The sequence below is a fragment of the Pollicipes pollicipes genome, unplaced genomic scaffold (assembly GCF_011947565.3).
Source record: "Pollicipes pollicipes isolate AB1234 unplaced genomic scaffold, Ppol_2.1 Scaffold_3134;HRSCAF=3671_pilon_pilon_pilon, whole genome shotgun sequence".
NCBI lineage: Eukaryota > Metazoa > Arthropoda > Thecostraca > Pollicipedomorpha > Pollicipedidae > Pollicipes > Pollicipes pollicipes.
This window is the reverse complement of record NW_023596235.1, coordinates 1,321-18,233: the sequence shown is the minus strand read 5'-3', so window position 1 is coordinate 18,233 and position 16,913 is coordinate 1,321. Positions and strand designations below refer to the sequence as shown.

The following is a 16,913-nucleotide window of genomic DNA, read 5'->3' as shown; positions in this document are numbered from 1 at the left end:
TTTGGTATTCTTGTGGCACCAATATGCCCTGAAAGATAGTCTGTGTGACACTTAGTTCTTTCATTGTTTTGCACTATTTTAGTCGAAGCAGGGTCTGAGCCGACATTGTGGACTTGATTTTCCCAATATATTGAGCTGAGGTATAACTGAAGCTGAAGATATGATTGGATATTGGTCAAGCCTACCTTTTCACGCATTATTTCGGGGACAACTTGTTTCCATTCAAAGAAAGAATTACATGCTCCTTGCTTTTTAGTGCTAGATACAAATGTAATTAAAATTGTCGTTCTTCGTCACGAACTGGGCGCAATGGTTGAAAAACACAGTTATGGAGAGAAGTGAGGTTGTCAGGCTCTTGGCCAGCACTTCCTCCCCTCCCCCTATCATTGACGCAGATCTTCGCCCTTGTTTTCAGCATTGCCAGATACCTGATACGTGACAAATTTTGGGGGGCAAGTATAATGTATTCTTTTTAGGCATCCGCGTGAGAAAGTTGAACTCGTCTGTGCTGTGTTTCTTTCATTCCGGCTCTCACCATGGCATTCGTTGCACTGAAGCGTGGCCCAATTCGAAGGTGTGCTAGTCTGTATCATCTATCGTTTCAGACTAACTCCTTCCTGGTGCTCTCTGACCTAGTTACGGAAACTCGTGCCTGTACCGTCCGCTCCCGGCAGCGGACTTGGTATAACCGGCGCCGCTATTACTCGCCTGGAGGACCTTCTCACCGGATCGCTTATTCCTCAGAGAAGTAACTGACTTTGACAAGAAATGGTCTGCGAAAATGGGATATTGTGGTGTAACTTATTTCGTATAACTAATCTGAAGTAACTAATGATGATAACAGTGATTAATAGTGAATGCTAATTCCGCACGAGGCTTTAACATCGTTGTGCTATTGTGTATAGTACATAGCTTGGTGGTAGCTCGGTTGGTGGGTACCTGTACAGGGCGATGAACTTCACTTCCGAAGCCATTGCTCGCAACCCGACACCGACCTACAATCACTGCTATTCGACAAGTCACTCCACAAAGCAACGACAGGTTCATCCTAACCAGAGACCAGGCCGACACGTCCGGCGGACAGCGATCCTTAACCCAACATGCTCTCTTGTTGTCTGCAAAGTTGGGGACCTGCGTGACCATACTCTGAAGGAGCAGGCCGTTTAGGGTGTCCCTTTTATCACCGTGATGAATCATGCGAGCGCGCCTGCTCATTTCCTAGATATCTTTTGGTCCGTCATGGCAAGACACCTCTCGTAAACATAACAATTTGAGATGTGAACTCGTTCAAACTGTGCAGAACCAGAAGCTGGCAATGCTGCATGAGCTATCTCCATATTACTCTTTTCCGCTCCGAATTATCATCAGCTTAAGTGAGGTGAGGGAGTCGAGCCGGGTTAGTTGATGTAATGTATGTTAACTGAAGTATTATTTACATGCGTCTGCTGGAGAGATTGCTTTATAATCTCCCAACATTGCTGAAAAAGTACCTTTCCGTCACCGACGAAGTTTGGAACCGTCTGAATTGTCACCTGGAATCAAATCCTTCAGAAACCATCGTAATATACATATTAAGGCAGTAAACCACAAAAAGCAAAACAAATTAATGTGATGCGGCATAAGCAGCGAACAATTTCGTTTCGGGAAGTTCATTTGCACTGAAGTTTTATTTCCTGGCCTCCAAGCACTGAAGGAAGGTTAGCGTCTGACCTAGCAAAATCATCAGATAAAGGCGTACTTAACATAACCAGCCTAAAGGCGTTATAGTTCTCTATTCGTTGGGGGTAGGGGGGGGTGAAAGGGGGGGTGGGTGAGGCGAAACTGTGACATCCATCCAGCGATGCAGTCTGCTATTTTAGTTTTATTAGTAGTCCATATTTTCCATCTGTCGTAAATTAGGGGTTCAGCACCCAAAATTAATGATGGAGACTACACCCCTGCTGTCAGCCACATATCTGGGAAGAAAAACATTTTTGTGCCATCATCGGAGTCAGGTCTCAGACATTTTACTTCCTGCACCCCCGCCCCTTCTCCTTTGCGCCCCTCAACCCCTACGTACTTTGCAAAACTGCATCCCTGGAGCCTCTGCACTTATCGATGATATGTTTTTCAAGCACCTGAAACAATGTTATTTTTGGTTTTGTGACGTCATCGTGACAATCAGCTGAAGGCGTTGGCGACCTCCATTATCTTGTCATGATCATTGCCGGTGCAAAACTCGCACTTCCTAACATGATTCCCAATTATTTGGAGCAAAACCCATGCAATATCGGTATCAACGGATGCAAACGGGCATTTTTGAATGTCGTAGCACCCTCAGTCAGCTTTATATGTAGTATGATGACAACCAAATGGATTCTATTGATCCCTGTCTACCGATCAGTGTGCCAAGTCCTGAGGTGCAACGGGCTATGCGAGAGGCCTACGTGAGAGATGATCGGGCTCTTACCTCAAAGCCGCATTTTGCATCACACATACTTATCTTTCCAAAGCTGCATTTTATGGCTAAACTTGCTCATACAGCGAAACGTCATTTCGACATGCACTCACACTGCAGGCCGTTAGCAAGTACAGACCATTAGTAAGCTTTTAGTCTCGTCGAGCTGGGGTAGTGTGCTGTAGTATGGTCTTGTCTGCTGCAATTCGTTTTCATATTCGCAATTTTGTCATCAATTGGTTTGCAAAAATGGCAGTTTTTGTCACCGATCATATACAGTAAATTAAAAGTTTTTTTCATCCTGTCTACCAACACTCGCAATGTCTGGGGTCTAACAGGATGGCAGCCGTTGTAATCTCCAGTTGACTGGTATTCAGTGGTCAGCATGGTTCTGAGGGTCGATGTCGGCGCCCCCATGTCAACGCGTGACGGTGCTAACCGCAAGTCTTTCGACGGTGACCACCTAAAGGCGGGATGGGACAGATGACGCTGGCCGACTTCAGAGCGCAGTATGCGGTTGGCATCGGCAGCTTTCAAGAGAGAAGCCGAGCGGCGATGAACGTCTCCTGATCTGCGGCTTGTCGACGTCGGACGGTTTCAGGACGGCGGCTGGCTGACATTGTCCGACGTCTTGGTGGAGACGCGGCCGTGCTTCAGCCGCCGCTCCTCGTACCCGCTGTGGAGCTGCGAACGACATCTCCTGTCCACTGATGCGCACAGCGGCGTTCGATCTTGAGGCCAGCGCCAGCGAGCCACGGTTTCAGCTGGCTGCGCCCGGTAGATAGACGGCCCGTCCTCTGCGTCCGCGGGCCCACTTCACCGGCCCGGCCGCTTGCCCTACCAGCAAACGGCGGCGCCGACCGCGGTGACCCGACTGGGCCGGCGCCGGCTTGGTCCCGGCCCAGCTCTTGAACGCTGCCTCGCTCGTGAGCTCACCCTCGGGGCCGGGCTGGGGCCGGGCCGCGGTCGGTGCCGGCCGGCGTCGGCCCGCGGAAGCGCCGACCCGCTTTGCACCGCGTCTGCCGCACATCCGCTGCTCGCGAGGCCTGCGTCGTGCAATGCGATGAAGGTCACTGCATCTGTACAGATCGCTTCCACTGCATCTGTACAGACGGTCGCTGGCTCAGCCATGACACCGGCCCCGGCTGCCAGCAGTGTTTCGCCTCCAGTTAATCATTGCGCACGAGCATTGAAAGCCATGGAAAGATGGATTTTGCGGCTGAATGTGATTGAGCAAGCTGCATTAATTTTGCATCAGCTAGTGTAGAAAGTGGAGTACGTCCTAAAATATATACATCACTTTCAGTCCTTGGTCACACACGGTCCAACATTCTCGTCAATGATTACGTCATGCATGTCCTAAACTGCCATATCCGCGCCGCATTTATTTTCATCGTGCGTCTCAATAATGTTCATGCACTCCTCCACCAAAATGAAATCTTGACTCATAGCTGATCCGCCTGCTGCATGCTTGGGCAAACATTCTCACAGCACGCCGAGAACGAGTTGAGTTGCCACGCGGACAGAGCTAAAGGCATGCATCGATTCTTGCTTACCTGGTGCATGCAAGTCACCGTATGTTTCGTCTTTGTTGTGATGGAGCGCTTAATCGCTGCCCATTTATCTTGCTTGGTACAAAGTTACAAGTTGTAGTGTTTTGGCGTCGCCGCTGCCTTTCTGTCACCAAACGGTGCCTTGCCTTGAGCCGACGGGGGGCGTCAAGCCGCCGTTAACCATCGATGATGATGACGGTCATGATCAATGACTCCCTGGCGACTCGTCTAGCTATCTAATGTATTGCGAACTCACTTAACTGTCGCTAAGTTCAGTCCGGAAAACAAAGCAATGCATTTTTAAGCTAACATCTAGGAAGAAAAGAATAATGTATTAGAAGCGCTGAGGTGACGTGCTAACGTTCCTCCGGTTACCAGGAGGCCCGACGCCGGTGCTCGATTCGCCTCCCGGATCGGCCCCGGAGCCGCCTCCGTCCGAGGTGCCTGACGTGGTTCGCACCTACTTCCCCGAGACGTGGCTGTTCGATCTCCACACGGTCGGGTCAGTGGACGAACATGGGCGCACTGACTGTGACGAGGCTGCGTTGAATGTGGAATTGAACCGTTGATCCTCGTACTCTGAAGCTGTTCACGGGTTTGTTCAAAGCTGTCCTGATTACCTATCGTTTCATGTCGTTTGAGTATGCTCACATGTACATGTAACCAGCCAGTAGTATGTTGGATGCACATTAACCGATTAGTTGAAAGCCTCAACAGCTTACACGATAATGCAACCAAAACAAAATCATAATTTTGTTTTAAGGAGGGGGGCATGATGCGTTTTTATTTTCAAAATGTAACCAGAAATATGCATTAACTAGCATACGTCATGAGCATGGTCAGATCACACATGACAGGTAATAAGTCGCATATTTTGAGCACTATCATCATACAGAGCACCAATTTCTTGATACTCCCCTTTACACAACACATTCTTATACCTTAAGCGTCGGTCGTTTTCGGCATTATAACTCACCATGCCACATGCAGGAACTAGGACAGAGTTACACCATCAAGTCACAATTCCTTGCCTTTTCAGCATTAAAGCTCACCATGCCGCATGCAGGAACTAGGACAGCTACACCATCAAGTCACGATTCTGTGCCGTTAGTCATGTTCGCATTAAAACTCACCATGCCACATGCAGGAACTAGGACAGTTACACCATCAAGCTACGATTATGTGCCGTTCCTCGGACGCCTGGCTAGTGTCACAGCCGGCCACCTCCGCACCGGGCAGGGACGACGGCTCGGTGACGCTGACACAGAAAGTACCGGACACCATCACCGAGTGGGTAGGCGGAGCCGTGTGCAGCTCGGAGACGGCCGGCCTTGGCGTGGCGCCGTCAGCCTCCCTCACCAGCTTCCAGCCGTTCTTCGTCAGCTACACGCTGCCGTACTCGGTGAAACGCGGCGAGACGCTCGTGCTCAAGGTCTCGGTGCTCAACTACAACGAAGAGGCGCTGCCGGTGGGTCCTCGCTGCTCTCCTGAGCGCTCTGTTCCGCTCGTGCAATCTTGCTCGCTCGTGTTATCTCTGTCGGTGCTCGGCGTCACCACACGCCACATGCTGGATAAGACTGAATCCAACGCTAGCTGTACTAGCTGTCCGCTCGGACACTACTGGCTCCACGCGATATCCCACCGGCCCTGTGGACGCTAAACATGCACCGGCGCCTGTGGCCGCAGGTCAAGCTGACACTGGTGGCGTCGGACGAGTTCGAGACGCTCTCGGCGCCGGTGGTGACCTCGTGCGTGTCGACCGGCGTGGCCGAGGTCGTGCCGTACCGGCTGCGGCCCGGCCAGCTCGGCGACGTTAACATCACCGTGGTAGCTGAAGTGTACTCCGACTTCCCCGCCGAGTGTGGCTCAGGGGTGGTGCCCTACTTCAGGTGCGTGGCGTTACGCGTTGCGGGAGTACGGAGTGTGGCGCACGCCGTGTGAGTCAGCTTTAAACACGGCAGGTGTGCGTAACCGAGAAATGAGCCCAGACACCCTAGCTTGCGTGGGGTGTTAAAAGTTGCAAATGAACCGGTAGTGTTTCCTATTGCATGCACGTCCTCTAATGACATACAGATATTTGCTGAAAAAATCAAAATGCCTTCATTTTTTGATTCAATGAAATCTGAAGGCGTCACTACTCTCAACCGACATCCCATTTTGCCGTGGATGCATGCAGTCAACGCGACTACCATCTGCGCAGGGACGCCGTGACCAGGCCGATTCTGGTGGAGCCGGAGGGCTTCGAGCGTGAAGTCATCCACTCCTTCTTCATGTGCATCAGCCGTGAGTGCGCTGCCAAAGCGGATGTTAACGGAACGACTCATGCCGGTGACGGTGTAGCTGCAGGCTAGTGACGGTCTGGAGGGCGCGGCGTTGCTGGCAGTGTTGGAACGCACGTAGGCTCAGCCGTGTGTTGGCGTTGTTTCCTTGATCGCGACGCGGCTTTCATCGTCCCGCCGCATGGCTACGGGCGTGTCCTGTGCCGCAGTAGGGCTCGCCCTGTTTGGGTACCGCTTCCCTGACCCGACCCGTACGCCGGCAGCGGAGGGTGCCAACCTGTCGAGCGGACCGAACAGACGGGAGGTTGACTGGCCGCTGCTTCTGCCGGCCGACCTGGTGCCCGACTCCGAGCGGGCTCAGATCGCCGTCGTCGGAGACCTGCTGGGACCCAGCATTGACGTACGTCACTTGCGCACTATACTCGATGATAGATGTTCGCTGGATGTGTTCGACGTAATATATCCGCGTGAGGCTGAAGTAGTTATCGAGTAACCTGTTGTAGAGGTCATGGCCTTCTCTGTTGGCACATCCTTATCCTCCCAGCTGTGTAAAGTATGGCTACGGTCCCACTTTTACTTTAGCTACTTTCGTTTACGTCATTAATGTGATTCCATTCATTATCATGGATGCGTTAACTGTGCCGTTTTAAGCCAAAGCCGATATGTTCAAGCTTTCTGTACTTCTCAGAACCTGGAGTCGCTGGTACGGCAGCCAACCGGTTGCGGCGAACAGAACATGGTGCTCTTCGCTCCCAACATTCACGTCATGAAGTATTTGACTGCAGTTGGTCAACTGACTGAGCAAATCAAGGATAAACTTGCCAGATTTATGAAATCAGGTACTTGGTTGATCAGGTTGGGAATAATATTGCACTAGCACACAGATGTCCGGTACAAATTAGTAAAAGTTGACACATCATAGTCAGCGTCGTGCCCTGAAGTTGTTTTATCCCGTTCTATGTAACGTTTATTACTGAAGTCCTAACTAGTATGAGATTCACATACCAAATTGTGAACCCAAATGATCAGGCATGTGTCAGAACCAAGCTATCGTTTCTTGGTATTTTGCACCAAGCAACCGAACAAGTCTTCTGATTTAAACTGCTCATGGTAGTTCGCACCACCAGAGCAGTAAGATTATTAAATGCACACCTATTTCCTTAAGATAAAGCCCCTTCTAGGAGACCTTCATGGACAGCTGAGCCCAAAACTGGTGAGACATCCAGCGCGTGAGACTTCCAGCGCGCTCGTTACCGTGACCTTCGTGACCCGTGTCTCGCCCCAGGCTACCAGCGCGAGCTGGGCTACCGTCACGAGGACAAATCCTACTCGGCATTTGGCAAGTCGGACGACTCAGGCTCCATGTGGCTGACCGGCTTTGTCATCAAGTCGTTCGGTGACGCGAAGAAGTTTATTTTCATCGACGAGGCTGACCTGGAAGGAAGCGTGCGATGGATCGAATCCCATCAATTGGGTAGCGGCTGCTTCCCATCTGTGGGGACGGTCCTCCACAAAGAAATGAAGGTAATATCTAGTATCTGTCTGTATTGACTCCCTTGCCCCCATGGCACGCTGTCATATGTTCGCCTTCAAACTACCTTTAACCAAGTACCTACAACTGAGCGCATTGAAAAGCACATGTACTTACCGCTGGATCTGGGGGGAAGGTGGGGCGCACTACATCGGTTCATCGGCGGAGGGATCCATGTGTGCCTTCCCGTGTTGCGTACTAACCACTCATACTTGTGCAGCCGTGTTTGCATGCTGTCACCCTTGGCCGGTTGTCCTCTGACCCGTCCGCCAACGGCGAAGTCCAGTGCCGTTTGCCCCGATCCTCACGTGATAGCCGTTGTTCCCTGTGTGGACCCAGCCGATGCCTGCGGAGACGAGCAAGGCTGACGTGTTTCAGGGTGGCGTTGGGTCCGGCGGCCAGCAGGCGCTGACAGCCTACATCGCCATCGCGCTGCTGCAGTCGGGGGTCGAGCTGGGCGAGAACACCGTCCACGGCGCCTTCCGCTGCCTGACACAGGTCAGCCAACGGCTCAGAGACACGTGCGATCGCTGGAGGTTGTGTCTGCAAAAGTACCTGGCAGGCAGCCAGATAGGCAGATTTCTGTAGGCAGTATCTGGAAAAGAGTTGGGCGCCGTGATTGGCTCTAGATAGATCGGCAGTTGAGTTTTGAGCTAATGAGTTTGAAGAGCGCGGCAACTGCGTTGGTTATTTGTGTAGGTCGGCATTTCTTCACTGTGCGATACATGCTAGAGCCTTGCTTTTGATGCCTCATCTTATTTTAGTGGCTTTGGCCTACATGGTTCCAAAACCTTTTTGAGGTATTGCCACTAGGTACCGTGCTCAGTCACTCAGTTCGTACATACAAACGTAATATTCCACATTTGGTTTACCTTACATCCTCATGACCTAGCCTTTGGCTTGGTACCCCGCAACAAGCCCGTAGGGTCCGCGGGACGAGCCTAAGAACAGCCGAGAACGACTGTTGCATGAAATTAATCAGCAAATTTTCTTGTGGCCAGAGTAATAATGGCTTTCACCTGCTGTAACAATAATACTCGCTCCCTTTTTCCTCACCATACAACGGAATACCAGACAAAAATGTTTCAGAAACGGATGTTATGTGCAGAAAGCGATAAACAGATCCATAACTGAAGTAACTTACACCGTTACAGTCAGGGCACAGCAAGAAATTCTTCAATAGGGAGAGGTGGTTGGATAGGGTCGGAGCTCGCAGAGTGCTCACCATAAAATAAATAAAGGAGTCCTCTATGGTGCTTAGTAAAACATGCTTTGCTTACAGTGGGGAAGGACAGCCTGCCTCCTCACGCCGTTCTCTGGCGGTGTCTGGTTGTGGTTGTGTTCCCGATGGACACATGCACTATACCATACCGCACTATGTAGTGAGGCGTCCGATTAAGCACCACAACATCGGTTTTAAACAGCTCACATTTTATGTCTACCACCCTGTGCATGGACACATTCCACTAGTTCTTATTACAACCTGTTGCTTTGTATGCACAACAACGTGAGCGACTTAGCGCTGTAGGGGTAGCTAACCGCCAAGACCGTGTTGGACACCTCTCACCGTCCGTGGGTTAGCTACCACCAGGACCGTGCTAGCCGCCGCTCACCGTCCGTGGGTTAGCTACCGCCGGGACCGTGTTGGACACCGCCACTGTCCGTGGGATAACTACCCTCCGAGACCGTGTTGGCGGCCGCTCACCGTCCGTGGGTTAGCTACTGCCGGGACCGTATTGGCCGTCGCTCACCCTCCGTGGAATGCCATGTCAGCCACCGCTCACCGTCCGAGGAATGTCATGTTGGTCGCCGCTCATCCGTCGCCATGTGCCTTTCCCAGGACATCAGCTCCGACCTGTACACGCTGACGCTGCTGACGCACGCGCGCGCCGTGGCCGGCCACCTGGACGAGGCGCGGTTGGGTCTGACAGAGCTCAAGAGCCGCGCCACCAGGGAGGAGGGCCTGGTGCACTGGCGCAACGAAGGTGAGAGTCATCCCGCCGCACCAGCACAACAGTAACACTCGCTGGATGGAGCGGTGCTGTGGACGTCCGAAGGCTAGTTAATCAGCTTGTAATAGCTGCTGTGCTTTCACAATTGTCCCAATATACTTGCAGAATGCGTTGGTGAAGGCTGAGTGTGCACAGTTGTGTGTGTTCTGTACTCTTTCGTGCGTTTTGACGAAACTCTGCAGTGAGCAAATATGAAATATGACCCCATTTGGCCGCATTTTACTGAATGTACAGTACTGAACGCACCTTCCTCAATTGCTGGTCTATCCTGAACAGCGGTTAACCAGCGTACTTTCAAAACCTTATCGTGGCGTATGTCACCAGGGTCTGACGAGAATCGGGCGCTCAGCGTAGAAATGGGTGCCTATAACATCCTGACGATGAAGCTGCTGGAGAAAGCCGGTGACGACAGCAGCGAACACTTCAGCGATGCGCTGGGTGCCGTGCGCTGGATCACCCAGCAGCGCAACAGTCGCGGCGGCTTCGTGTCCACGCAGGTCATAGAAATCACTGGGGTGGACGTCATGTGTCTGCCGGACTAGCTGGTCGCGACACTGCCACAAATTGCCTGCTGTCTGTCGTACATGTGTGGCTTATTTGCCCCTTCCCCCCTCAGAAGGGCCTGTTGTACCTGTTTGTCCTGTTCACTCCCGACGGAGGGGTCTGCCGTACCTGTGTGTCCTGCTCACTCCCAGGGAGGGGAGTGTCATACCGATGTGTTCTGCTCACTACCCTTGGAGGGGCCTGTCGTACCTGTGTGGTTTGTTCACTCCCCACGGATAAGTCTATTGTATCTGTATGGCTTGTTCACCCCTCGGAGGGTTCTGCCTTACCTGTGTGTACTGCTCACTCCCAGGGAGGGGACTGTCATACCCATGTGCTGTACTCACTACCCTTGGAGGGTTCTGTCGTACCCCTGTGTCCGGCTCACTCTCATCGAATGGGTTCTCCAATGTCCTGTGCGCTGCTCACCTGGCGGGCGGTCGTGGCAGGATACGGTGCTGGCGCTGGAGGCACTGGCCGCCTTCTCGGCCGACCTGCCTCGCTCGAGCAGCGCCGACCTGCGAGTACACGTCTCCGATGACGGCTCGCTGAATGACGTCATCAGCGTAACGGCGGACAGTCTGCTACTGATGCAAACTCGTGACGTCACACTGCTGCCAGGTCACGTCCAAGTCAGAGCACAGGGCACCGGCTGCGCCCTGGTGCAGGTCAGTGGTGGAGCAACCGTGTTAAACCACGGTAAGGTCGGGGTGGTGCCGGCTGCGCCTTTGTAAGGGTCAGAAGTAAAGCCCTGCTTGGTAAACTATGGTAAGGTCGAGGTGGCGCCGGCTGCGCCCTGGTGCAGGTCAGTGGAGGAGCACCTCTGGCAAACCAAAGTGAGGCCCCGATGATACTGGTTACGCCCAGGTCAGGTCAGTGTTCAGCTGCACCGGGAGAATTACGATGGGACGAGAAGGATGAGAGAAGCGAGGGAGAAAGAGACAGCGAGAGAGAAAGAGAGCGAGAGAGAGAGAGAGCGAGAGAGAGCGAGAGCGGGAGAGAGAGAGAGAGAGAGGGAGAGAGAGAGAGAGAGAGAGAGAGAGAGAGAGAGAGAGAGAGAGAGAGAGAGAGAGAGAGAGAGAGAGAGAGAGAGAGAGAAGAGAGAGAGAGAGAGAGAGAGACAGAGAGAGAGAGAGAGAGAGAGAGAGAGAGAGAGAGAGAGAGAGAGAGAGAGAGAGAGAGAGAGAGAGAGAGAGAGAGAGAGAGAGAGGAGAGAGAGGGAGAGAGAGAAGAATGGGAGAGGAAGGAGAGCAATCTGTTGCTGCTGGCTTGTGCTAGCATACTTGCAGTTGCTGGCATACCCGCAGTAGGAACTTTATGATAAATGATGTGCACTAAAGCGGGTCACACGCACGGGAAGTTCAGATGGTGCCAGATGTACCCTAGTTCTCATCAGAGCCGGCATCGAATGCACCGCCGGCAGTGCGGTCTAGGTGCCAGACGTGTCCTCATTCCGGTCCGTTCGTGCCGATAATAGGCTGTAAGGCGTCCATGCAGGGGCGTAGTTTGCTTTTCCGTTGAAAAGGGGGGGGGGGGTGGCCTGCGCCTCCCCTCAACTAATGTTGCGAAACTATGCCCCTTCTTCCGGATCACCAGTTGTCCATTTTCAGTGAGGAGGTACAGCATGAGCCAGCCTCGAATGCATCTGCTGAGAATGTATGTCACTAAACTGTGTGAGGGCTGAACACCGTGTTCTTTAGAGCGTTATCGCGTCAGCTGTTCGACGGCTGATGTGATTCACCGAGAGCCTGAGTAAATGACCTTCAGTTCAATGATAACACGCGGGGAATGCGAACCACGAGACATGCCCTTTTCTGCTGCACCATACAAATTAGCTCCAGCAATGCATGACGACGTACGTCCACCACGCGCATGACAAGTAACACAGCCGGTTGTTTCGCCAGGCTTCGCTGAAATACAACGTGTATACAGCCAATCCAAACGACGCACTGACGATCAACGTGGCTGCCAAGCCCAAAATGAACCAGCGGGAGTGTCTGAAGCATACCATAGGTGAGACGAGTGACGCGCCTATGGACTTCTCTAGCTGTCTCCTGTCTCACCCTGGTCATCAGACCACTCGTCAGCCTCTGCTCGGTTTGGTCTTAAATATGTAGTGCGATGCGAGGGAATGTCATGGGAGGAGGATCTTGACCAGCTTGCAGTGGTTCCTGTTCTGTGAAAGCATCAGAAGACACTGCAGTGCCTAATCCAATTAAAAAGTGCTCGAACGCATCTCTCGCTCAACAGGCTTTACACATGACAGCATGCCTGCCTGGTTGTCATGATAACAGAACAATGTTGTGCTCTTTAAGACATCTGCGTCAGCTACCTGAAGGAGGATAGCGAAACCAATATGGCTGTGGTCGAGTTGGACATGGTCAGCGGGTTCATTCCCAACAAGGGAAGTCTGAATGACCTCAAGCAGAACGTCGAGTTGGGTAAGTTGCATTTGGTGCATATAGTAGACATATGTCTTGCCGTTGCCACAATTGCCTGTTTTCACAGACAGGTCGCTAGATCTGGGTTTTCGGTTTTCACCAGCAGTTCGTCGAATAAGAGTGGTCTGTTTTAACTAGCAGATTGTCTGATCTGAGTTGTCTATTTCCACTAGCAGGTCGTCAGATCTGAGTAGTCGGTTTTTAACGAGCAGGTCGTCTAATTTGAATTAGTTCTGCCAACACTAGGAATAACATTCTTTGTCTAGCAATTATTGACACATGAAACAACATGACATGGGGTTTGATCTGAGTTGCCAGGCTCTTTAGATAAGCTGTAGGAGTTACCTACCGTTTCGGAGGCTTATCATGTTTTCTGACGACCGGAAACATGCTCCATTCAGGTCTGAAGCGCTGGGAGGTCAACAACAACAAGGTGGTCTTCTACTTCGACTCGCTGGATGGAAAGGAGCGCTGTTTCAGCAATCATCGTACAGCGGGAGCAGGAGGTGGAAGATGCCAAAAAGTGCGGTGGCCAGCGTATATGATTATTACCAGACGGAGTTCGCCCGGAGCACGGTGAGAAAAAAACCCTTACGCAAACGGCATCAATCTGCATCAGGCTGCAAACTATGCAAAACACGTTAGAACTATGCAGTTTGTTTTCAGACTGATAAATCAAAACCTTTCATCTAGCCACATATCACCTGAATATATTTTCTCTACGCGTGTGGTCCGAATAATTGCACAGGCAAGACGTATTTACGAGCATAGAATCATGGCTCTGCTCTTCTTTCTGCGGTCGGCTGTCGAAGTTGGTTGATCGAAAGTGTGCTCTGTCGTCCGACGATACTGTATGGCGCAACTGAATTGCTTTTGGGTCCCTTCAGTCGTACGCCCTGGACGTCAACTGCGACACAGTTCTACCGTGGCCCATTGACCCGGTTCCACTGCCTGTGTTCGAGAACGACCAGCAAGGAGGTAACGCTGCCTGTGCCGCACTGCCCTGCTGAGCTCAGTAGGACGCGCTGTCTGCCAAACGACAAGGACTGAGGACGCTTGTGATTATTGGGGAAGACACAGACAGCAGTCTTCTGTAATTTTTTTCATATGGGTTGTGTCATTAATGAGACATCGATGGCATCGAGGGTTTCTAGCTGCGTCTCGCGCGTCCCTGTCAGTGTGATCGCGGTTTGGTGCTAAGAACGGTTATGGACGCTATTGGTTACCACCCGAGCACCACACGTCTTTGAATGGACACGAGCTTTTGACTCCTTACAATGCCGGCCGGTCGCCACGATGTTCTGTTTGTAAATGTTTTGTCCGGTTTGTTTCTTTGGTAATCATACCATGAAGGATATAGATGAGACTGAGCTGAGTGAAGTTACCTCAATCACGCTGCTGGATATCGCGTTATCAGCTGTTGAGCCGCTACGCTTTGCTTGCGCTTTGAGCTGTCACTTCACTCGGCATCTCTGCCGTGTGCTGAATCACGCTTTTCAGTGAACTTTGTGCACAACCCGGTCGATTGATATATAGTCGGAGACGTTTACCTCGCTGTAACATCGACAATAAATGCAACAATGGCTGTCAGTAGCACTTTATTGTCGACTATGCTGCGGCAGAGTGCAGTGCCGCCGCCTGCCTCGAGGCCTTTACACGTTGAATACGACGATGTTTGCCTGCGAGGCTGAGCAAGTGATAGGTCCGCGCCAGGCTGGCCCCTCTGCCAATGCCCTCACTGGGTTATCTTGAAACAGGCACGCGCCTGGCGTTGATCTTTGTGCGTGACAAGCTACATTGCTCAGCCCGTCGCCTTCGTTGCATGGGGTCTACTTCAGCATGACGGCTATTAATACGGCCATGTCCTATCAGCCTGCGCCGATAGTCCCTGCATGTTTCTCTGCCGGTTTATGTGGATTCGCGTGCTAGAAAATGAGGACCACTGTAATACCGGGCAAGCTGGCTGTTTGTTCTCGTGAATCTGGTGGACGAGTGTCGTCCACGTAGACCGGGGATGGCCAACTACGGTAAAGATGAACATCGCACGCCGCTTGCGTGCACATTGGGGATCTGGAATGTGGCTGGAGGCGTGTTCGCCGAACAGGCAGTTATTACCGGAGCTGATCAAGCCGTGGCAGTCCAGGTTGCCGGCGAGCAGCTATCATCTGAGCGGTGAGTTGGTCGGCACCGCTTCCGCTGCCGCCCGCCGCACGCTGTTTCTCGCCTAAAAGCTCTCACTGTCTGTTGCACGAGCTGTCTGCTTCGCAGCGTATCGGTCATGAGTGCGGCCGCTAGACGAGACTTCTCAAAACGGTGATGACGAAGGCAGTCGACAGCTCCAGTGTCTTGGTCACCGCGTGTACACGGCAACCCGGTCCGGACGAGCTCTCCTGTCGGTGACGTGCAGTCGACGCTCGTGCCTCACAGCCAACCCGGTCCATTGTCAGCCGGGTCCGAGTTCCGCGGCTTCTTCCTACGGGACGACAGACCGCAGCTGCCGGAGGGCCCGGAGGGCGTGGCCCCTCGTCTGGCGGCGCCGCCCCTCGGCTTCAGAGGTGCAGAGCAGGACACACCGGCGGCCGACGGCCGAGAGGACGAGGAGAGGAAGGACGACCAGGACGACGACGGTGAGAGACGTGAAGCATGTCATTAATGTGGTGGCGAGGAGCCAGCGGTGAAATAGCAGGGTAAAATCGGCCACCTGGACTGACTTCAGTGTGTGACAGGTACTAGGGAGCAAGTGGTGTGGCATCGTCAGGGTGCAAACTATCTACTCACGTTCTAAGCATGCGTTTGGAATATCGCGGATTTCAGTAAGTCAACAAAGTCATTACTGAATCGCATGGGTTCCGCAGCATTATCCCCAGCCGACGACATGTTATTCTGTCCGTGTCCATCCCACTAGCTTTGCCCGTCGCACGCCACTCGGGGAGCGGCTATATCACTACTTCGACGCCACTAACTGCCAGCGACGTCACCCGCGCTCAAGCACCGCACCTTCGGCGCTGAGCGGCGCCCGGTCCTCGACTCTGGCACTGGCTCACACCGCACTGAGCCGCCGCTGCGGCCGTCGCTCACACGTCGTGGCCTGCTCCGCCGCAGGGCCCGTCTGTCCGATGTGCCTGGACAGGCTGCGCAAGGAGGACTTCAGCCACTACCCTCTGCCTGTACGGGCGGGTGCTGGTGGCGACGCTGACAGAGGAGGGCACGCTCCTTACCGCTCCTCCTGGCTCTGGAGGGCAAGCCCACGCGGCTCGGGGTCCAGCAGCCAATCGCCATGACTGACGGCTGCGACTGCGTCCTTGACACGGTGAGCTGTCTCGCACCAGTGGCTACTAAGCCCGCGTGCGGCGCACTCGGCCGCCACCGCTGTCGCTGGCTGCGTGAGCTGTCTTCACCGACCGCGTGTGCTGTCGCCGGCTGTGTGAGCTGTCTTCACTCACCGCGTGTGCTGTCCGCCGGCTGTGTGAGCTGTTTTCACCGAACGCGTGTGCTGTTGCCCGATTTGTGGCAGGCTGCATGTGAGATGTTTGACTCTGCCGGCGTGACAATCCTGGTGGTTGACGGCGTGGTCTTACGGCGCACCCGTCTAAGCTGTTACTTCCGTCCCTGTGCGGGCCCTGTTCCCATCTGGCAATTCGTTTTACGGGTGTCGGCGGTCGCTCTATGTTAACGTGGCCTCCGTCGCTACCCACTGTTGTGTGCAGGGAGGGCCGCTGTACGTGGTTCGGCATGACGGAGGACCAGCTGGAGCAGTCGCTGTTGCCGCTGACCGACGAGCACGTGCTGGCGGCGGCTCCTGGCACCGTGCAGCTCCGCAAGCGTCAGGTGGAGCTGGCTCGCGAAAGGGGCTGCCAGTAAAGCTCGACAGGCTGACGGTGATGACCCGCGGGGCTGCCGGGTGAATGAACCCGCGTGTCTTTGCCGGGCTGTGTGATGACCCGGGGGCTGCCGGTGATGACGCGGGGCTGCCGGTGATGACCGCGGGGCTGCCGGTGATGACCGCGGGGCTGCCGGTGATGACCCGCGGGGCTGCGGTGATGACCCGCGGGGCTGTGGTGATGACCCGCGGGGCTGCGGTGATGACGCGGGGCTGCCGGTGATGACCCGCGGGGCT

At 53.4% G+C, this 16,913-nt stretch overlaps 2 protein-coding genes across 2 annotated transcripts; both read left to right on the top strand.

The window, feature by feature from the left end:
* Positions 1-3,133: 3,133 nt before the first annotated feature.
* LOC119090867 (alpha-1-inhibitor 3) lies at positions 3,134-13,274 on the top strand (the record flags this gene model as incomplete). Its single annotated transcript, XM_037213604.1, has 16 exons — positions 3,134-3,214; positions 4,369-4,492; positions 5,230-5,458; positions 5,677-5,879; positions 6,191-6,273; positions 6,533-6,669; positions 6,958-7,108; positions 7,555-7,793; positions 8,179-8,298; positions 9,641-9,785; positions 10,137-10,309; positions 10,805-11,023; positions 12,244-12,259; positions 12,294-12,368; positions 12,671-12,796; positions 13,198-13,274. Coding segments are annotated over exons 1-16 (2,184 nt in total), but the record flags the coding sequence as incomplete, so codon positions are not given.
* Positions 13,275-14,867: 1,593 nt separating this feature from the next.
* LOC119090868 (uncharacterized) lies at positions 14,868-16,657 on the top strand. Its single transcript, XM_037213605.1, has 4 exons — positions 14,868-14,968; positions 15,244-15,423; positions 15,899-15,959; positions 16,504-16,657. The coding sequence occupies exons 1-4, from the start codon at positions 14,872-14,874 to the stop codon at positions 16,655-16,657; spliced, it is 492 nt and encodes a 163-aa protein (XP_037069500.1). The 5' UTR covers positions 14,868-14,871.
* The last annotated feature ends 256 nt before the right edge of the window (positions 16,658-16,913 follow it).